Source organism: Telopea speciosissima, chromosome 8 (assembly GCF_018873765.1).
Source record: "Telopea speciosissima isolate NSW1024214 ecotype Mountain lineage chromosome 8, Tspe_v1, whole genome shotgun sequence".
NCBI classification, from domain to species: domain Eukaryota; kingdom Viridiplantae; phylum Streptophyta; class Magnoliopsida; order Proteales; family Proteaceae; genus Telopea; species Telopea speciosissima.
Window position 1 is genome coordinate 15,339,278 of NC_057923.1, and position 21,759 is coordinate 15,361,036.

Below are 21,759 nucleotides of genomic sequence, written 5' to 3' on the forward strand. Positions count from 1 at the left end.
TAATTAGAATTGTCTTTCCTTCTGAGCGTTACTTTCGTATGAGTATTTATTTGATGGATATCAAGAGATACAGGGGACATTTACCAACATCTTCAAGTCCCACATATCACAGAAATGAAAGTTTTTCTCGAGTTGTAGAGAAGAAATTTGGTGGGTTCATGACAATGAAATTGGTGGGGATCTTGTCTGGTTGCTTGATGATTTTGACTGTTTTCCTTACAGTTTCAGTCATTTATTGGGAACCTTCATCTGGTGGAGTTAGCAGATTTGGCAAGGGGAGATCCTTAGGAATGAAAGCTGAAGAAGGTACTTAATTATTACTTACTTTCAGTTAATCAGAAAATAAACTCTCTGTAATTATTTCTCTAGTCGGTTGGAATTTATGTTTTCCTCAATTTCCTCTTCATTTGATCAGTTCGGTACCCTCCTGTGGATGTAATCCCGGAATCTGTGGAAGAGAGCGATTTCAAAATGAAGGCTGAAACAGGTACTTGACAATGGTTATTATATATGGAAAAATTAAATTTTGATTTTTTTGTTGGTTAATTCCTTTGCAGATCATTATTTATAGAATTAAAGTTGTCTTTCATCCATGGTAAGGAGAGAATCTTTTCATGATTGATGATTTAACCCAATGATTAGACTTTGTGAATGGTGAATGTTATCATTAACTTCCATCCCTATTGTATGAGGTCGAAAACATCATTTTCTAATCCAATCAAAGGATCAGATCCCATGGTTGAAGAGAATGATGGTCTTTTTGTCTATTTTAAATTTCAACCATGTTTTTTTCTTCTTGGGTGTCCTAAATATCTGCAAAGTGATAGTTCAGTTGGGATCCAAATTTTATGTACATGAAGCCCCAGTGTTTCCAACTTACATATGAAATTCAGCCCTAACCAAGTGGCTAAAGAGGACTTTGAAAAATATAACTACAAGAGAGTGCATAATAGTGGTAAGAGTACATTAGACGTGCATGGACATAGATGATGATGCACATGAATACATGAGGGGTATTTGATTGAATCAGGCTATGAGAATTGACACGTGATTAATCCATGTCCTTTCTATCCAATGGTCGGAATAGATACATTATTTGTCCATGTAGCACAATGAGGATGGGGCACAGAGGAATCCTTTTATAGGTCATTTTGACTTTAAGGAATGATTGTGCAGGATTGATGAAAATGCCATTATTTTCTTGTCTGCTTGGTCTATTTGTTCAACAATGTTCTTTGAAAATGCTAAATTTCCACTTTTTTTCTTTTCCCATTTTCAAGTTCCAGGTTCTGGAGATGTTTCATCTCATAAAATTGACTCACCTAAAGACAAACATCTTGGTGGCCTGCTTGCTGCTGCTGGGTTTGATAAAGCATCCTGTCTAAGTAGGCATCAATCCTTCTTGTACCGCAAGGCACTACCACAGAAGCCTTCTTCTTATCTCATTTCCAGGTTGAGGAACTATGAAACTCTCCATAAACGTTGTGGGCCTTATACAATATCTTACAACAAAACATTGGAACAACTCAAGTCCAAGAACAACAATGAGCCACTGGAATGTAACTATGTGGTGTGGATTTCATTTAGTGGTTTGGGGAACAGAATTTTAACCCTGGCTTCAACATTTTTATATGCCCTTCTCACCAATCGAGTGCTTCTTGTTGATCGTTGGACCGACATGGCCGATCTCTTCTGTGAACCATTTCCGCAAACATCTTGGTTACTTCCTACGGACTTCCCCCTTAATCAATTTGATAGTTTTGATAAAAAATCACCTCACTCTTATGGGAACATGCTGAAAAACAATGTTATAAACAATTCAACAAACACCTTGCCAACCTTTCTGTATCTCCATCTTGTTCATGATTATGGAGATTATGATAAGCATTTCTTTTGTGATCAAGATCAAATCCTTCTCCACAAGGTTCCATGGTTGATCATGAAAACAGATAACTACTTTGTGCCATCTCTGTTCTTGGTTCCATCTTTTGAGCAAGAACTCAAAAAACTCTTCCCTGAACAGGAAACTGTTTTCCATCACTTGGGTCGGTATCTTTTTCATCCCTCCAATTCAGTATGGGGGTTGATTACAAGGTATTATCATGCCTACTTAGAAAAAGCTGATGAGAAGGTAGGCATTCAGATCAGAATCTTTGATACTAGAACTAGCCCAATCAAACAAATTCTGGATCAGATCCTTGCCTGTTCCTTCAAGGAGAAATTGTTGCCAGAAGTCAATGTGAAGGAATCCATAATCAACCCATCTGAAAACCAAAGGTCTAAAGCTGTTCTCATAACATCTTTAAATGGTGGATACTTTGAGAAGATAAGGAACATGTATTGGAAACACCCAACTGTGAGTGGTGAGGTGATTGAAGTATACCAACCAAGCCATGAAGAATACCAACAGACAGAGAAGAAGATGCATAACCAAAAGGCATGGGCAGAAATGTATCTCTTAAGTTTGACTGATGTGTTGATCACAAGCTCATGGTCAACATTTGGATATGTAGCTCAGGGTCTAGGAGGTTTGAAACCATGGATTCTGACTAAGGTTGAGAACAGGACAACCCCTGATCCTCTTTGTCGACGGGCCATGTCAATTGAGCCTTGTTTTCATGCACCTCCCTCTTATGACTGCAAGGCAAAAACATGGATTGATACTGGTGCACTTGTTCCTCATATAAAGCATTGTGAGGACATGAGTTGGGGTGTTAAACTATTCAATCATGATGAGTTGTAGCTGATTTTGTTGATTATTTGTTGTGGGAATATTGTTTTGTTCTTGTTAAAGATACATATGTGGGTGATAATCTTAGCTAAGTAAATTGGGATTTAATTATTATTATTATTTTTTTTTCTCTCTCTTTTCTAGTATAGTTATGTTTCAGTTTCCCATTGTTTAGGTTCTAGGACTATCTAGGTAAGAGTTGTTTGAGTCATGTTTCCCCTATAACTCTTATTTCAGATATTAGGAGACTATTCTCTTCTTTTGATTTCATTTCATTTCAATGTATGCCATGGGCTATGAGCGATATTTCAGATAAACTGGCTAAGAAGGCCTTGTCTATTATGTGTATGATAGGTTGGCCAAATTCTACTCTGTGGCTTCATGATCTTTGTGAATTTAAAGCTTTAGGTTGTACACATACTATCTTTCAATGAATCTTTCTTTTACCAATATGTATATATATATATATATATATAAAGACATGGAGGCTAGTATAATACATGCACATTGACAATTGTCCTAGTCTCTCTCAATCTCCTTTCTTTCTTTCTCTATCTTTTTTATCTCTTCTTATTGATCAGATTTTAATTGGTATTATCTTTCATTACATGGTATCAGAGCCATGAAGAATAAAAAAAAAATCTGAAACCTAAATTTTTGAAAAAAAAAAAAGGTTTACCTAATTTTGAATAAAGAGTGATCATGCCGCCTTTCCTCTGTCTGCTGAATTCTGCCGCTGGCTAGAGGTTGAAGATCACCAAGACAGTTAGTTGAGTTGGTTCAAGTCTTTTTTACTTAAGTTTCCATTATTAACCCCTATTTGTCTCCTTATTTCTATGTTGTCCATATTTTTTAAACTCCATTCAAGGATTCTCCTATTTACCTTTCACGAAGTTGCCATGTTTTTTTATACTTTGTTTCCAGATTTGACCCTCCACTTAAAGTTGGTCCCCTTACTTTATTATTACTATAAAGTACCCCCCTTGTTTATATTATTATTATTATTATTATTATTACCTAGCGGGGAGGAGGGTAACAATCAAGAGGCTCGAACTCGAAACCTCCTGGTGAACATGGGCATGAAGCTACCATAACTCACCAACTGCACTAGGCAGCTGTCGTTAAGCCCCCCTTATTTTCATTACCATTATAAATTGACGTAGTCATGCACTTGGGGGGGCCCATAGCAAGCTCAAACAGGATTTTTGAACCTAGGATTGCATGAATTATTTACAAATTCACCATTGGGCTTGTATATTGCCATATTATTGTTGAGATGAACCCTTGAGCGCATCAATTTGGGTAGCAACATTTTGAAGATTAGTATTTGCATGGAGTGATGGTTGTTATTATTGGAGATTATTATTTGATCAGATCTGTTTTGTTTTGATCAGATCTAAAACAAAACAGTGGATTAAAAGTCTAATGCAAAATAGGCTAAAGTGAATTTAGTCTCTAAATTAGAAATAATCCCTCAACTAGCTTTTTTTTTATTATATATTTTATTTCTATTTATCAAAGATAAGTTGCATAAGCATATCAAACAGTCCCAGAAAATAAAAGCCTCACACAGATTACAGATATTAAAATAGAAATCAAACCAAAGAGGGCCTGAACCATAATCCCTTCATCTTCTGTGGTCAAAACCTAATTCAGAAACCACGGCTCTCTTCCTATGCAATATTTTAAATACCTTTAAAAGCATTAGAATTCGATCACAGGAGGCACAAATAATACAGCATTTAAACTGTTACTACAGGTTTCTCACTAAAATGAAAATCCTTTACAGTAACTGCAAACAGTAGGTTCAAGAGCATCGAATCTACAATGTGAGGCTACAAAGAATATGGAATCCACATGGATTTGCCGAATCGGACAAGTTTACCTTTCGGTTTCCTTAAATTGGTTTTCTCAACTATTTTATCCTTTGTCCGTACCATTCCACCAATACGGTATCACTCTCCATCAAAACCGTGGAGTATCGGCCATATCAGGATACCGATACTCAAACCATGACTACATATCAAGAATCTATTTCACAAAATTAATGATGAATTGGAGAAAATAAAAACAGAAATATGGCCTTCTTCTTTAATTACCAAGAGACATGCATTACCGAAACACCCATCATCAAAAGCTTGATTGTGTCGGGCTTTCCAAAACTGCTTGTAGCTCCGAACCGATGCCCGAGAATTAGATTGCACAGTTGATGCCGATAAAAAGGATCCGGAGAGGATAATGATCCTAACAGTGAGATTAAGTCGTCATTTCTGTCTCACTATGAGAGGAACTGAATAACCGTATCCAACAGGAAAAAATTTCTCTGGTATACCTTTCTCGCTCTCAACTGTGCAATCAAAGTCCCTGGCGTCAGTTCAAAACTGCAAGGAATTTTGGACCATTAAATATATTACCACCACGCAGAATCGATTAAGCAGTAGTCCCAGGTAGAGTTGGAGGAGAAAAGGAGAGGCACACCCTCGAATAAGAGAGAAATTAGAGAGAGAAGAGAAGAGAAGAAGGAAAGAAAGAAAAAAGGTCAGAAAATCTAGAGGAGAAATCGGTTAAATATATAGAGAAGGTTTGTTAGGACAGCTCAACGGTTGAGACAACCCCTTGGAACTCGGGCAGGCCAGTAGTGATAGGGAAGTGAATTACTAAATTTCTAATCTCCTATATATACGCCGTTTCCCACGCGTAGACACACTGGGGTGAAATGACCGTCAGCCTATTATAGGTTTATTGTTTGCACACTCTCTAGCCACTAGGGCTACATTAGAGAAGCTTAGGATAGAAGGGCTTGTTGATAATGATATCCTCCAGTTTTAATTATCTTCTATTTGTTGTAAACAACTTGGGTGGTTCATTCCAAAGGAATGGCAAACAACAGAGACGAGGTGCGCCCCTGTCAAGTTCGGTCGTTCATTCCCAAAATTGAAAATGCAGAGTACATCACTGGGGAATTAATCATATTGGCTCACTTGGTTCAGGAAGCTTCTTTGGTCCACCATCTATGAGGAAGTAAAAGAACATTGTAAAGATATTATGCAAAATGCATGAGGAGGAATAATGAAACACCTTTGAGTGGTAGAAACTTGATATTTCGTAAAGAAAAAAATGGTTAAACTTTCGAGTAATCAGGTATGTTTCTTGTTACTTTATAAATTATGAGAAAAACAACTGTGTCCGGGAGTGTGGATTATGCCAGCAGTTCACATGAGTCTATCTCTCTCCTCCCCATATGAAAAGACACCTCAGTCCCTTTGTTTTGACGAGGAGAGAGCAAGATAAATACATGAGAGTGCTGGTGTAGGCCACACCCCCAGACAGAAAACTACTTCCTGTAAATTATACTTACAGCTTGTGAGAATAGAATATAATTGAAATGATCTTACTGTAGCTTCAGAGGTTGTGGATAACAATGATATGTGCTTGGATTAGTCTGTTGTTGAGTCAGCCTTCTCCTGTTTGTGAAGTAGCTTGTTAATATGCAATAAGTTCAATTCCTACTGATCAAAAGGGAAGAAAATTTTTAAAACAACAGAAAAACAAAAAACCTGAATTGGTGGTGGATCAGGGAAGCTCCCTGGAACTGAGCAGACCACCTTATCCTGTTACAACCTGCACTTCAGATGATAAAATGTCTCCAAAGGATAGGACATACACTTGAAAGTGGTTTATATATGTAGGGTTTTCTTCCCCATTACTATGCCTCTTGAATCATAAAGTCTCCAGATAATGAAGCTTTATACTTCACTAGGCATAGTGATGCCTACACATTTACAAGGTCAGGGGGAAGAATATTCATTAGAAATTTTTTTTCAACTTTCAATCACGAATCATTGAAAAAGAACATCCACAAAGATCTTCTAATATGTCACCATTTGCCTAGAGTGTTTTACAGAAATAGTTCTCAGAAACAAACTTGTCTTTCGATATTATGCCAATCATTAGTAGGACAATGTCAGTCAAATTAATTACGGAGATGAAAAATACCATTAACATGGCCACATTGATAATAGTTGATTGGAACTGTAGTGGATTCCTGATTCCATCAGTTCTTCCTTCCTTCACATAAGATTATATGGTACCCATGCCTGCATAATTTTCCACACAAAATGAATGTAAGCAAATCTGGGCTACCAATCTCACTAACAAGGAAAATCATTACTATGTAAAGTTACACATTGTCATATAGAAAATACATGAAATAACATGTTCGTATGGTAAAAATGATATGGAACATGCAGCATATTTAAATTATTCCTAAATATTTGCCTAACCAAGTAAAAGGCAAAGATAAAAAGCCTCCACCTTCAAGCTGTTCACTAAATTTTGGAAGTTTTACTACCATTCACAAAGGTATTAATCATTTTCCAGAATCAACATCAATTCACCATTTGCGTAAAGAGAAGCAAAAACATATGGATCTGAGATGTGTCCAGGTAACCCAATCATACAATTTATTGTCATAAGTGTGGACAGGATCAATGACTTGGAAAATATAAATTTATGGTCATAAATGTACACAGGATCAATGATCAGGAAATGCAATACGTACGTTGATTTAAATGGTGCACTGGTAGCTCCAATCTGTGTGCTGAAAGCAACATCTTGGACTGGACCTGCCATCTTTCCTCGAGGAAACCATCCAAGGTCACCACCCTTCTTCCCCGATGGGCATTCTGAATATTCAGCAGCTAACTGGGAAACAGAAAGCAGGTGGAAATGTAACAATGAGGTTAGCATAAAACAAACCCCTTTCGAAGGAATGTGGTGGGGGGGGGGCAAAATCACAGTTTTCTATGTCAGCTTTATACATTCTGGGGACAATAAGCTTCAGATAATATATCTTAAGGCTATGGAAACCTGAAGGTCAAGTATTCTTCAATAGCACCTGGTAAAGTAAGGCAGATAAAGCAGCATTCTGATGCCCAAGTTTCAAATTACTCATATCAAGATCTTTCCAAAATCAATGCTATTAGTAAATCCATAAACACAACCACTGAAATTTTTAAGCAATAATTTCTTCCATGACCTACAAAAGATACCAGAATTTCCTTGAGAGGGGCCATAGATGGAATGGTGTTAAACATGTTAAAGAAAGTTAAGAATTGGAAATCTCTTTTACCCTATAGGACCTGAGAAAGTAGAGGATCGTTTAATAAGAAGCTAGCCTTTGCAAACTCAGCAGGTGGGACCTTGTCTCCATTATCCAGCCAACCATGTTGAAGCTTCTTGTATGCTTCATTAATCTTCCCTTGCTTCTCACATAAAATATGCCTAGCTGAAGGAAAATAAAAGAAATGAAAATAAAAAGAAACAAAAATCAAATGGCTTGAACAAAAGGGTTATTTGAAATCTTCCCCACGTCCTTAACAATACAAATAATTCAAAATTTTAAAAATAGACAACTTAGCAACACAAACAGAATAAGTGTTCGTACGCATGCCAAGTTATATAGATAAGAATAAAAAAGACAACAGTAGATGCTTAAGTAAGTCATTCATTGCTCAATTTGCATTTCCCCCAAAATTCTAAATTTCTTTTATTCAGATATAATTATATTTCCAAGAGTTTAAATACTCCAGCTACCTCTAAATTCCCTGAAAGGCCATTTTGTAGACGAATTGTCATCTCAACTCAGCCTCCTCTTTAAGAGACCGTCTACCCATCTTTGACTTCAAGACCTGCCTAGTTTTAAAATCTTCAAGGCTTCTACTATCCAAAAAATGGGGCACCTTCCAGGATTTTCTTTGTCTGTGGAGGCCATAGTTATCAAGGCGTTGCCATGGCAACGCCATGGCGTCCAGGCTCCTTGGTCACCTTGGACCCTTGGGCGTGCGCCTTGCCGCCATGGAGGTGTCACTTTGAATTTTGCCCCTCTAAAACGCCATGGTCGCTTTCCCGCCTTGATAACTATGGTGGAGGCATGTTTCATTCAGATCACTAGGTAAAACGACTATTACCCAAGGAGAGATAAGCATTGCGATTTTTTTCCTGGTTTAGGGTTTTAGTTAATATTGCAGCGGAAAGCTTTTTATCTCATCTATCTTATTGACTTTCATTCCTTACCAGTAAGACCTGATTTCTATTTTATTTCTAATATGTTGCACGGGTTCCATTCTAATCTGCTGATAATTAATTAAAAGATGCCCCTAGATAGAATACAAGTACAAGTAAAGGCACGCAAGCTCTTCCAATAATTAGTTAAATTATTAACAATCAAACAGAAACCATTCTTCTAACATTGCATCCCTGCTGTGCCACTTAGACCTGGGAATTGGGATTTGATTAAGTGAGACATGTTATAACCATACAATACATTCAATACATCGGCGCATTCATATCCACAAATCACGATGCATATTGAAAAAGAACCATTCACTCCAAGGGACCGTTTAGAAATGTGGGATGAGGTCAAAAGGTGAACAGAATAGACCATTTCTATCTTCAACCTTCTCTTTGGAAGGACAACAGAGTGCCTGTTTTTCTGGTGCGGAAGCAACAAAAGAGAGCAGAAGATGGGCCAAGAAACTTAGCGCCATATGCCCCCAAGAGCAGATAGGAAGCAAAATTGGTATTTATTGAGGAATTATCTATTTGATTTTGGGTGATAACAATACAATAGGAAAGTGACTGACTTAATTGTATTATCTATCCCTTGTTCTATGTTGTGTAATTATGCAGGACAGTTTGTGTAGCAATGGCTTCATGGTTGATCAAGGTTCCTGATCATCCATCAATAGCAGCAAGTGACAATAAATGGAATTCATGTGGCTTTGTATTCCCACAGTGGGTCAAGAGCTTCATCAGTTTCATTCATCAAGGACCAGAATTGAAGACATCCCTAGCCTTAGGATTTTTACTATGTATTTTGGATATCTCGTGTAAAATCCTGTGTATTGTGATTCTCACAGTATGGTAACCTAGGACATAACCATGGATCTAAATTAATCTACAATGACATACCTTACCTAGGACCTTTTGGTAAACCAACCTCGAGAATTAATGTGACCTAAATTGAGTGGTTTTGACTTAGAACATATTGGAACAACTTTGTAATCTAAGAGAGGTGCATGGAAATCTAGCTCATTTAAGTGTAAGGAAAGACCTTTGACATAAGTGCAGGTACCGAGCCCATCTGCAGCCTTCCCACCTTTCCCCTTGCTCTTTGAAGAGTTCTCGTCACCTCCGCCCCCTGTCTGCTTTCCCTTGCCCTTACCTCCAGAGTCTTTTGCCTTTGAGTCCTTCCCCATCACCTCACAATCCTGATTTACCACATCATAAAAATCTAACCTCCAACTTCGAAAGAGAGAACATGCAAAAGGCCAAGTGCACCCAACATCTAGAAACTGAGTGCTGTTGAATAAATTGAGCATAAATGGGGAAAAGTATATAATATAATAACAAGAATGCATGAAATATCCGGACATACTAACCATAGCAATAAACCATACACTACAGCAGTGTTCGGTCGCTATTTTGGAATAAATAATATAATTTTCATCTCTGATGTAAATATGGTGATGCTTGAAATGGACTCAATTTTTGGAATCATATCAGTTGGTTAATATAAAGAAGCAATTGGAAAATTTTAGATTATAAAAAATTAAACTATTTCTATTGTTTAGTTATATTTTGGTGATGAATTGAGCTGGTGTCCAACTTTTTGTGGACACAAGATGGCATGGGAAACCAAAATGAAAAAATTTTATTTTCACTGTTTTAGGAACAAACAAGAACTACAGAATACAATAACAAGATGTAGAGACAATAGTTGATCGATGCTCCCCAGCACATCAACGAACAGAAGTTCATAAAGAAAGGGGAAGAATCACCAGTCTATATAAAATTTTGATTGCAGTAAGCGGCAGATATAACTAAGTATCCAATGAATAATCAGTGTATGATAACAAATGTTGGGTATATTCTATAACCCTAATATATGTTTTAATATAAGTCTACTTGAATAAGGAATCAGGCTGTGGTGGGCCCCACTGAATAACCCTAGTCTTTCATATAAATATTAGCTGGAGGCAGCAATCTGTTTGTTCCAAACTTGATATGCAGAGTGTATTGCTTTAAGCAACCTTGTGCTTAAACCCTAAACCCTAACAACAAACACGTGTAGAGTCTGCAATTCTCTCCTTAGAATCAAATCCACAGAAAGCTATATAGGTAGGAGGTTATACATTTTTGAGTGAAAGAGACAGTAAAGCACAAGTACAATTGCCCAGACATCATAATTATTGACTAGAGGCACCCAACACAATGAAGAGAGCTTACAGATATTAAATTCCAAGCACCAAGACAAGAAAATTCAAATATAAAGCTGCAAATTCAATCTAAAATCGCGAAATCAAACAAGCCCACTTGCTCAATTGCAGCAATCGCGATTACTTGAAGAAAACCCATTAAAAAAAATAAACTAAAAATTCTCCTCAGTTAATCCGCGAAACCAAGCAAGGCCAAAGTGCAGATTTTGCAGTTCTCAAGCTAAAGTCGTCGTCCGAACAAAAGCAAAACCACCAAGACCACTTCAAATTTGAGCAGACCCAGAAACCGAAACCTGAAAAGCTTTTATCAGAAATAAATCAAGCAGTACAGAACCAACCAACTTTAGATCAGAGAACGTAACCACGAAATCACAGGCGGAGAATATCAAGAGAGAGATTCGGCAAGAACATTCACAAAATCCAACTTGATTTCAAAGCTCACCTTAGGATTGGATTAACAGATGTCAAATAGCAGAAATCTTCAACACGAATTGGAAAGCCCAAGTAGTTTCAGTCGTGCAGCGGGTGTCACTATCACCTCGGAGGCAAGGGAAAGACGGCCTTGTTCTTCAATCCGAGGTCAGGACTCAGGACTCAGGAGGCCATAAAAATGAAAAAATTACAAAATTATCCTCTTTTGCCATATGGATTGAAAATGATTTGTATCCACAAGGTGGAGGAAGGTCCAGGTCACATAAGTCAGAGTTGTAAACAGATGATCAAAATTTCAAATTTGATCTGCATCCGAATCTATCAGAATCCGTTCAGAGATATCTGTTTTTGACCAGGGAATATTCGGATCAATCATATCTTATTCGTATCCAAGCTAAATCCAATCCGTTTACATCCCTAGGCAGGAGAATGGGTATTGGGAGGGTTTTTTTAAATATACAAAAATCTTAAGAGGGGTTTGTGAACACTAGGATGGTGGGTGAACCGTCCTCTATTGATTATTCTTGGTTGTTTTGTATACGCGTGAGAGTCCAAAAGTGCGTATGAAATTGATGCTATAGAGATTCATGCTATAAGAAAAGCTTTAAGTGAGGAAACAATGGTGATAATGAGAACATTGTAATTGGAAACATTGGATAAGTAGGGTGGGCTAAAATGATTGAGGGAAAATTCTGAATGGGTTCAGAGAAGAATTCTTTCCGTCACTTTTTTTAGTGAGTTCTCTGTGTAGGTATTGATAGAACAAGAAGGCACTTCATTCTTCTTGAAAGATACTAGTTTGGTATGTTCTCTCAACTGCATAGGGTATGATGGTTAGTGATTAGAGAACAACCTGTTTAAATTTCCATTTTCTTTGATCTGAGAAGCTCTTGTCTTCCAATTCATACAGTTGAAGGATAAAACACTCAATAGCACCCAACATGTAGATTCATTAACAAACTCATAACCTTGTAAATTATGAAAGGTGTTAGTTTCTCTTTCAATTTCCAATTTTTTCTGTTGCCATAAATTTAGTTTTCATCTTTGAGATCAGAAGGGTGATGATTCCTGTACTCTATGTCCAAATTGTGACTCATCGATTCCCTTCTCCTAGTCCAATACCTTGACAACACTATTCCACTACCCTAGAATGGCCTGTTTAAACTTTAAATTTGGCTTTGGGTTTATGAGAGCCCCTCTACCATTTTCACCCAACGTTAAGCATAGAATGTGATTATTTGCTTAAGAAATACACGGGGGTTTTCTGATCGGGATCGATCGGTCTCGAACTATAGTCGAGTATTAGAATCGAGCCTTGATCGGGCTGTGGGCCTATATAACTCTTAATCAGGCCTTAACCGGGCTTTAATCCCCTTACTTCAAACCACCAAATTGACAATTTTGGGATCTTAATTAAGAAATCTACTTTTTGTCTTTCACAATATTCCATTAAGAAGCAACAACAATATCAAAAAAAAAAAACAATATCGTGCTTTAAATGTCTTCGTCATTTGTTTATATATTCTAGCCCAGCAAATGCTTCTGTATAATTATATTTTTTGTGAATTATGTCCCTTCTTTCTCCATAATTAATTAAGGGAAATTATCAGTGCCACCCCCTGACTTTTAAGGTACACCCATTAACTATCATAATATCAACCATTACCCATTTTTTAACGGTTTTAACATATGAAATTTATTTGACCAATATGCCTTTTATTGTAAAAACATAAAAAAACCTATTCCTAAACAAATTTCTTATTTTACCCTCCCATCTCATCCTCCACCTCCACCTCAACTTCCGCCCCCACTTATTTTCAGCCACCGCGGCCCTGCTATGCAATCTCCACTCCCACTCCCCATTGTTCGCCACCACCCGTCCTTGCCTCTCGCTCCCATCCCTAAACAAAACAATAGGAGCAAAAACAGTAACGACCAACAACCGAAAGCAAAACCAGAAAACCACTTCCACGACTTTGGTTCCAGACCAAACAACTTTCTTAGAAGGTTTCTCCTTAGGCAGAAACGCATCTCTCATAGAAAATGAGTATTACCTCAGCTGCTCAGTTCAAAAGGTTTAATTAAGAAACCTGAATTTGTTAGAGGTATTATCCAATGTCTTTACTCCCTGGGCTATAAAAAGTCAGCATCTCAATTGGAATCTGAATCTGGAATTTCTTACAAATCATGGAATTCATAGCATACTGCTTCCGTTTATATATGGATGCTATGGGCATCCACCCAAAAGTGCACACACTTAGTTAACATGTTATGCAGGTATTTTCTATTGAGACAAATGTTACAAATACACCAAATTCTTTATGCGAATTGGACTGACTGTATCACCACTCTTGTTGCACTTGAGGATTTGGTAGAAGAAATTCGAGCTTCAGCTTCTTAATAGTTTATCCTGGAGTGCTTGAATCGTGGAAGCAATGTGGGGCTAGGCTCGGAGGTGGGAACGATGAGAGGGAGCAGGCCATTTACCAGCTGTTGACGGAGATGGACAGCTTCTCCGGCAACAGCGGCGTAATCGTGCTTGCTGCTACCGACATGCCTGGTGTTCTTTATGCAACTTTGCTAAGGCCCGACAAAGGATGAGGAGGAGGTGGAAGGGGTAAAATAGCATATGGTGAACATTTCAACCACATAAAGCTCCTAATTCTCCCATCTAATCAGTACTACAGAGACGCATCTCTCATCGACAACGAGTATTAAATGAATCAGAAATGAAGCTCAGGCGAGAAATTACCGGGATCTGAATTGATAGAGGAGCAGAGCTAGGGCTTCAACAAAAACTCAAAAGTGAAGTAGAAGAAGACAAGGCAACCAAGAAAGCTTCATTATTTCTCTCTCCATCTCACCACCTCTAATGACTTGTTTTAAGAAATATGGCTTGCTCTGTAATGTTTGTTGACAGAGGAGTGAGAGAAGAGGAAGGGGGCTCAATCAGAATCAGACAAGAAGAAAAAGGGGGCTCGCCGCTGCAACTCGAGCTTGTGATCAAGTGAGACTGAGGCTTGGACAGAGAACTCGCCTCTGCAACTCGAACTTGGTCGGAGAACTGAAGGATGTGCGATCCAGGGTGAGGAAGATGTTGCGATGGATTCTCAAAGGTTGTGGGTGAGTGTGGGGAAGAAAAGGGTTTGTGGGTGTTTTAATTGAAAGGGTAGTTAGGTACTTTGCCAACTAAGAAGGGTAGATTTGTCTTTTAAAAAATTTTAAATAGCTAACATCACCATTTAACAGCTTTTAACTAACGGCAGGGGGACTGTGTGGAATTAGTTTGGTAAAGCAAGGGGTGGTGCTGATATTATGGTTGTTATTGGGTGTGCCTTAAAATATAGGCAAACGTCAGGGTGTGTCGTTGATAATTTCTCATTAATAATTAATGGGAAGCAGTTTTCTCTATGGGAGTGTGGCCTACGCCAGCACTCCCATGTGTCTATCTCTCTCCTCCTTAAAATAAGGGGGCAGAGGTGTCTTTTCATATGGGGAGCAGAGAGATAGACTCATGGGAGTGCTGGCGTAGGCCACACTCCCGAACAGAGAACTTTTTCCCTTAATTAATTATCACAATACCAACGTCTAAAGTGGTAAGTTTTATTACAAGAAAGCATCTAGAAGAGTTCTAAATATTTTGTAAACGGACAGAAGATGAGGTCTTGTCCCTACTTCTTATGTAGGGATGTAAACGGATCGGATTCGGATCGGATAGTGCTATATCCGCATCCGCATCCAATTAGCTTTCGGACGGATTCAGATAGTACTAAAAGGATATGAATACGGACACGGATACGGATCTGATATTGTATCCATTTACATGTAAATATAGGTTTTCGGAGAGCTATAGCCTATCCGTATACGCATCCATTTAGCTTTTGGACGGATTTGAATAGTGCTAAATGGATACGGACACAGATACAAAAACGGATTTCTGCTATTCATTTACACCCTTGTTCTTATGTGTGGATCTATTTAACTCTTTTTTTATTTTTTTTAATATATATAAAATAAGTTGGGGTATAATCGGGCAGGCTAGGTCGGGCTAGTAATCAGTCGGTCTGGTCGGGCGTCGACGGGCTAGGACCCCTCATCGGGACCACCCGATTATTAAACGTGTTTGGCTTAAGCCTGATACATTTAATAATTGGGCCAGGCTGGGCTTTATCTGGGCAGGCTCGGCTGGGCTTAGAATTGACACCCCTAGCCCCTACGCCTAGTCACATGGCTGTGCGAAATGACTGTCGCACCTCCATGAAAAGACGAAAATCCCTAAAGGCACGATAATCCTTTCGCACGGCACTATGTTTGGGCGGAGGGGTCACGCCCACTGTTAGCAAAAACGCGTTTAAAACTTTGTTTTAAACACATTCTCGTTTTTTACCGTTTTAAACACGTTTTGCCGTATGCTTCCCAAACATACGATAAAAAATGGCAAACGGAAAGCATTCCCGTTTTAAACGCGTTTAAAACACGTTCCCCTTTTTTTGGCGTTTTTTAAGACCTTGGACTTAACTGACCATATCTCTCTCTCTCCCGAACTCTGATCGGCTTGATTTTTTCACCGACGTAAAGATGACTCGAAGGGCTACATTTTTCATGGTGTCGCCTTAAACTCAAAATCAATGCATGGATACCGGAAATAGAAGCATGTATTTCAAATAAAAATTCCTCAATTTATATAAGAATAGTGGCGTTTTTTTGGTTCCGTTTTACGTTTAAAACTCGTACCGTCTGTTTTCCGTTTTTTACCATTCTCTATTTTTTTGATCGTTTTATTTGACCATCCGTTTGCAATTTTTTACCATTTAAAACCTGTACCATAAAACTCCGTTTTATTACCGTTCTCCTTTTTGCTAACTATGGTCACGCCCTATGCACACACGACCAGGTAGCATTCTCTTTCTCATAAAAAAATATAGCCATTTCTTAGACGGTTGTTAAAGCTTCTCAAAATTGTTTACCACATCGGCCATTCCCTCCTACACTAAATGAACATCATCGTTACCAGTTGAAAAGTTGTTTGATGCACAACTAGTACAATGAACTGGATGTGTTAAAATAATTAGAATACATTAGCTAATATATGAAAATAATAATAATAAGGTAAAAATGCATTACACAACTGCCTATAGTCATATTTATGGGTATGCATGTTTTGGGTTTTTTGGATAGGATGGGTATACAAACTAAAGAGTATGATGATTGATCGTTAGGTATTTTTTTCTGCTTGCTCCATTTTCCCAAATTCCTCTAATAGAGGAGGTGGATCCCACCCAGACAATGCGTTCGGGCAGGGGTAGGGTGGCCATTTTTGCCCCCCTCTATTAGAAGAACTTAGGAAAATGAACCTGCTTAGGAAATGGAGGGTCCGATCGTTATAGATCAACCTTTTCTGTTTTGGCTTATGAGAAAATTTCCACTTTCTTTGAACTGAAAAGCTAGTATAAGAAGAAAAAAATTCATAGGTCCAAGAAATAAAACCGCATAGATGATTGTTGTTAAACCATATGGATTTTTACCAGCCACAATGTAAATTCATTAATAGAACCGGAAGTCATGAGCTCAATGATTTTGGGCAAAAAATATAATATTGGAAAAGGAAGGACATCCGGTCGTGCATGCACGCAGACCTTGCACCTTGACATCCGGTCTGACACATAGAACTCACCTTACTTGCTCTTTCATAATTAGAATTGTCTTTCCTTCTGAGCGTTACAGGGGACATTTACCAACATCTTCAAGTCCCACATATCACAGAAATGACAGTTTTTCTCGAGTTGCAGAGAAGAAATTTGGTGGGTTCATGACAATGAAATTGGTGGGGATCTTGTCTGGTTGCTTGATGATTTTGACTGTTTTCCTTACAGTTTCAGTCATTTATTGGGAACCTTCATCTGGTGGAGTCAGCAGATTTGGCAAGGGGAGGTCCTCAGGAATGAAAGCTGAAGAAGGTACTTAATTATTACTTACTTTCAGTTAATCAGAAAATAAACTCTCTGTAATTATTTCTCTAGCTGGTTGGAATTTATGTTTTTCTTTACTGCTTCTTCATTTGATCGGTTCGGTACCCTCCTGTGGATGTAATCCGGGAATCTGTAGAAGAGAAGGATTTCAAAATGAAGGCTGAAAAAGATAATTGACTTTGGTTATATATGGAAAATTTGAATTTTGATTTTTTGTTTTTTGTTGATTAATTCCTTTGCAGATTATTATCTATAGAATTAAAGTTGTCTTTCATCCAGGGTGAGGAGAGAATCTTTTCATGATTGATGATTTAACTCAATGATTAGACTTTGTGAAGGGTGAATGTTGTCATTAACTTCCACCCCTATTGTATGAGGTCAAAAATATCCTTTTTCTAATCCAATCTAAAGGTCAAACCCCTCGGTTGAAGAGAAACATGGTCCTTTTTTCTATTTTAAATTTCATCCATGTTTTTTTCTTCTTGGGTGACCTAAATATCTGCAATGTGGTACCTCAGTTGGGACCCAAATTTTATGTACATGAAGCCCCAGGGTATCCTACTTACATATGAAATTTTAGCCCTAACCAAGTGGCTAAAAAGGACTGTGAAAAATATAACTACAAGAGAGTGCATAATAGTGATAAGAGAACATTAGATGTGCATGGACATAGATGATGAAGCATATGAATACATGAGGGGTAGTTGATTGAATCAGGCTATGAGAATTGCCACGCGACTAATCCAAACCATGTCCTTTCTATCCAATGGTTGGAATAGATACATTATTTGTCCATGTAGCACAATGAGGGTGGGCCACAGAGGAGTCCTTTTATAGTGCAGGCTACTCAAAGGTCATCTTGATTTTAAGGAGTGATTGTGCAGGATTGATGAAAATGCCATTATTTTCTTGTCTGCTTGGTCTATTTGTTCAACAATCTTCTTTGATGCATTTGAATGTTGAGAATACATATAGCTAAATTTCTACTTTTTTTTCTTTTCCCATTTTCAAGTTCCAGGTTCTGGAGAAGTTTCATCTCATAAAGTTGACTCACCTAAAGACAAACATCTTGGTGGCCTTCTTGCTGCTGCTGGATATGATGAAGCATCTTGTCTAAGTAGGCATCAATCCTTCTTGTATCGCAAGGCACTACCACAGAAGCCTTCTTCTTTTCTCATTTCCAGGTTGAGGAACTATGAAACTCTCCATAAACGTTGTGGGCCTTATACAGTATCTTACAACAAAACATTGGAACAACTCAAGTCCAAGAACAACAATGAGCCACTGGAATGTAACTATGTGGTGTGGATTTCATTTAGTGGTTTGGGGAACAGGATCTTAACCCTGGCTTCAACTTTCTTATATGCCCTTCTCACCAATCGAGTGCTTCTTGTTGATCGTTGGACCAACATGGCCGATCTCTTCTGTGAACCATTTCCGCAAACATCTTGGTTACTTCCCAAGGACTTCCCACTTAATCAATTTGGTAGTTTTGATCAGAAATCACCTCACTCTTATGGGAACATGCTGAAAAACAATGTTATAAACATTTCAACAAACACCTTGCCATCCTTTCTGTATCTCCATCTTGTTCATGATTATGGAGATTATGATAAGCATTTCTTTTGTGATCAAGATCAAATCCTTCTCCACAAGGTTCCATGGTTGATCATGAAAACAAATAACTACTTTGTGCCATCTCTGTTCTTGGTTCCATCTTTTGAGCAAGAACTAAAAAAACTCTTCCCTGAACAGGAAACTGTTTTCCATCACTTGGGTCGGTATCTTTTCCACCCCTCCAATTCAGTATGGGGGTTGATTACAAGGTACTATCATGCCTACTTGGAAAAAGCTGATGAAAAGGTAGGCATTCAGATCAGAATCTTTGATACTAGAACTAGCCCATTTCAACAAATTCTGGATCAGATCCTTTCCTGTTCCTTCAAGGAGAAATTGTTGCCAGAAGTCAATGTGAAGGAATCCATAATCAACCCATCTGGAAACCAAAGGTCTAAAGCTGTTCTCATAACATCTTTAGATGGTGGATACTTTGAGAAGATAAGGAACATGTATTGGAAACACCCAACTGTGAGTGGTGAGGTGATTGAAGTGTATCAACCAAGCCATGAAGAAAACCAACAGACAGAGAAGAAGATGCATAACCAAAAGGCATGGGCAGAAATGTATCTCTTAAGTTTGACTGATGTATTGATCACAAGCTCATGGTCAACATTTGGATATGTGGCTCAGGGTCTAGGAGGTTTGAAACCATGGATTCTCACTAAGGTTGAGAACAGAACAACCCCTGATCCTCCTTGTCGACGGGCCATGTCAATTGAGCCTTGTTTTCATACACCTCCCTTTTATGACTGCAAGGCAAAAACATGGATTGATACTGGTGCACTTGTTCCTCATATAAAGCATTGTGAGGACATTAGTTGGGGTGTTAAACTATTCAATCATGATCGATGACTTGTAGCTGATTTTGTTGATTATTTGTTGTGGGAATTGAATATTGTTTTGTTCTTGTTGAAGATACATATGTGGGTGATAATCTTAGCTAAGTAAATTGGGATTTAATTCTTATTATTATTATTATTTTTTTTCTCTTTTCTGGTATAGTTATGTTTCAGAGATTGAGGAACCACATAATTAAGGTAACGCAGCTGTATAATAAGGCATCGAGTGCCTATGCAAAGCTGCAGAATTGAAACATTTTGGTCTGATGAGTTGGGGTTCCATTCCATGTCCAGTCCAATGATAGGTATTGTGTTGCCTGCACAGAGATTCTTCAGTTCTCCAACGAAGGTGTCCACCATTGAACCATTCTTGACGACTGTGGTTTGAACCTTAACACCACCTCCAACGTCTACATTGTAAGAAGCCATCTTTGGAACACTACTAATTAAGAGAATATGAGAATGTTACACTTGAGAGACACTTCTATATAAAGAGAGATTCGCTTCGTCTACTAGACAAAACTCTACTCTTTTTCTCTGAAAACTGGAAATTAAACCCTCACAATATTACATATTTCCAAGGCTTCTCTCTCTCTTCCCCTATATATCCAACTGAATTTAAAGTGGTCAAATTTTTTTTAGCTTTGAGATAAGGAATAAGAGTTTGTTTTTGTTTTTTGGTAATAAGGCATAAGAGTTTGTTACCGAGATTAATTTACCTTGTAAATTATGAAAAGTATTAGTTTCTCTTTCAATTTCCAATTTTTTCTGTTACCATGAATTTTGTTTTCATCTTTGAGATCAGAAAGGTGATGATTCCTGTACTCCCAAGTCCAAATTGTGACTCATCGATTCTGTTCTCCTAGTCCAATACCTTGACAAGACTATTCCGCTACCCTAGAATGGCCGGTTTAAACTTTAAATTTGGCTTCATTAATGGGTGTATGGGGGTGTATGGAAGCCCCTCTACTATTTTCACCCAATGTTAAGCATATAATGTGATTATTTTTGCTTAAGAAATACATGGGGGTTTCCCAGTCGATCGGTCTCGGGTTATAATCGGATATTAGAATCTGGGTTTAACCGTGCTGTGGGCCTGTTTAACTCTTAACCAGGCCTTAATCGAGCCTTAATTCCCATGCTTCAAGCCACCAAATTGACAATTTTGGAACCTCAGTCTTTCACATTCCATAACATTAACAAGTTATGTTGCTTTAAATGTCTTCATTATTTGTTTATATATTCTAGACCAAGAAATGCTTTTATATAATTATACCTTTTGTGAGTTATGCCCCTTCTTTCTTTATAATTAATTAATTAATTACTTATTATCCTTTTTTTTTTTTTGGTAATATTAACTAATTATCCCTACTTCTTAGGTGTGGATCTGTCTAATTTTTTTAATTTTTTTTTAATATATATAAAATAAGTTGGACTTTAATTGGGTGGACTTGTAATCGGTTGGTCTTGTCGGGTGTTGACAGGCTAGGACCCTCACCAGGACCGCCCGATTATTAAACTTGTCTAGATTAAGCCTGATACGTTTAATAATTGGGCCAGGCCGGGCCTGGAATTGACACCCCTAGCCCCTACGCCTAGACACATGACTGTGCGAAATGACCGTCACGCCCCAATGAAAAGATGGAAATCCTTGAAAGCACGATGATCATTTTGCTCGACCCAATGTCTGGACAAAGGGACCACGCACCACACACGACGAGGTAGCATTCTCTTTCCCATAAAATTATATCAATTTCTTAGATAATTGTTAAAGCTTCTCAAAATTGTTTACCGCATCAACCACTACCTCATACACTAAATCAAGATCATCAGTACCAGTTGAAAACTTGTGCGATGCACAATGGTACAATGAACTAGACATGTGTTAA

At 37.9% G+C, this 21,759-nt stretch overlaps 2 protein-coding genes across 9 annotated transcripts; one reads left to right on the forward strand and one right to left on the reverse strand.

The window, feature by feature from the left end:
* The first annotated feature begins 53 nt into the window (after positions 1-53).
* Positions 54-19,883, forward strand: LOC122672257 (galactoside 2-alpha-L-fucosyltransferase-like). Of its 5 annotated transcripts, none has more exons than XM_043869751.1 (3): positions 54-306; positions 17,509-17,580; positions 18,424-19,883. In XM_043869751.1, the coding sequence occupies exons 1-3, from the start codon at positions 54-56 to the stop codon at positions 19,881-19,883; spliced, it is 1,785 nt and encodes a 594-aa protein (XP_043725686.1). The 5 variants fall into 5 exon arrangements, with proteins under 5 accessions (XP_043725686.1, XP_043725688.1, XP_043725685.1 ...); XM_043869753.1 differs by having other exon boundaries at positions 18,430-19,883; XM_043869750.1 differs by lacking the exons at positions 17,509-17,580; positions 18,424-19,883 and adding exons at positions 416-487; positions 1,281-2,756.
* Positions 6,587-11,555, reverse strand: LOC122672258 (peptidyl-prolyl cis-trans isomerase NIMA-interacting 4-like). Of its 4 annotated transcripts, none has more exons than XM_043869759.1 (5): positions 11,453-11,555; positions 9,846-9,993; positions 7,909-8,018; positions 7,293-7,435; positions 6,587-6,828 (listed from the first exon to the last, which is right to left on the reverse strand). In XM_043869759.1, the coding sequence occupies exons 2-5, from the start codon at positions 9,988-9,990 to the stop codon at positions 6,786-6,788; spliced, it is 441 nt and encodes a 146-aa protein (XP_043725694.1). In that variant the 5' UTR covers positions 9,991-9,993; positions 11,453-11,555; the 3' UTR covers positions 6,587-6,785. The 4 variants fall into 4 exon arrangements, with proteins under 4 accessions (XP_043725694.1, XP_043725692.1, XP_043725693.1 ...); XM_043869757.1 differs by having other exon boundaries at positions 9,846-10,002; XM_043869758.1 differs by having other exon boundaries at positions 9,846-10,010; positions 11,453-11,550.
* Positions 19,884-21,759: the final 1,876 nt, after the last annotated feature.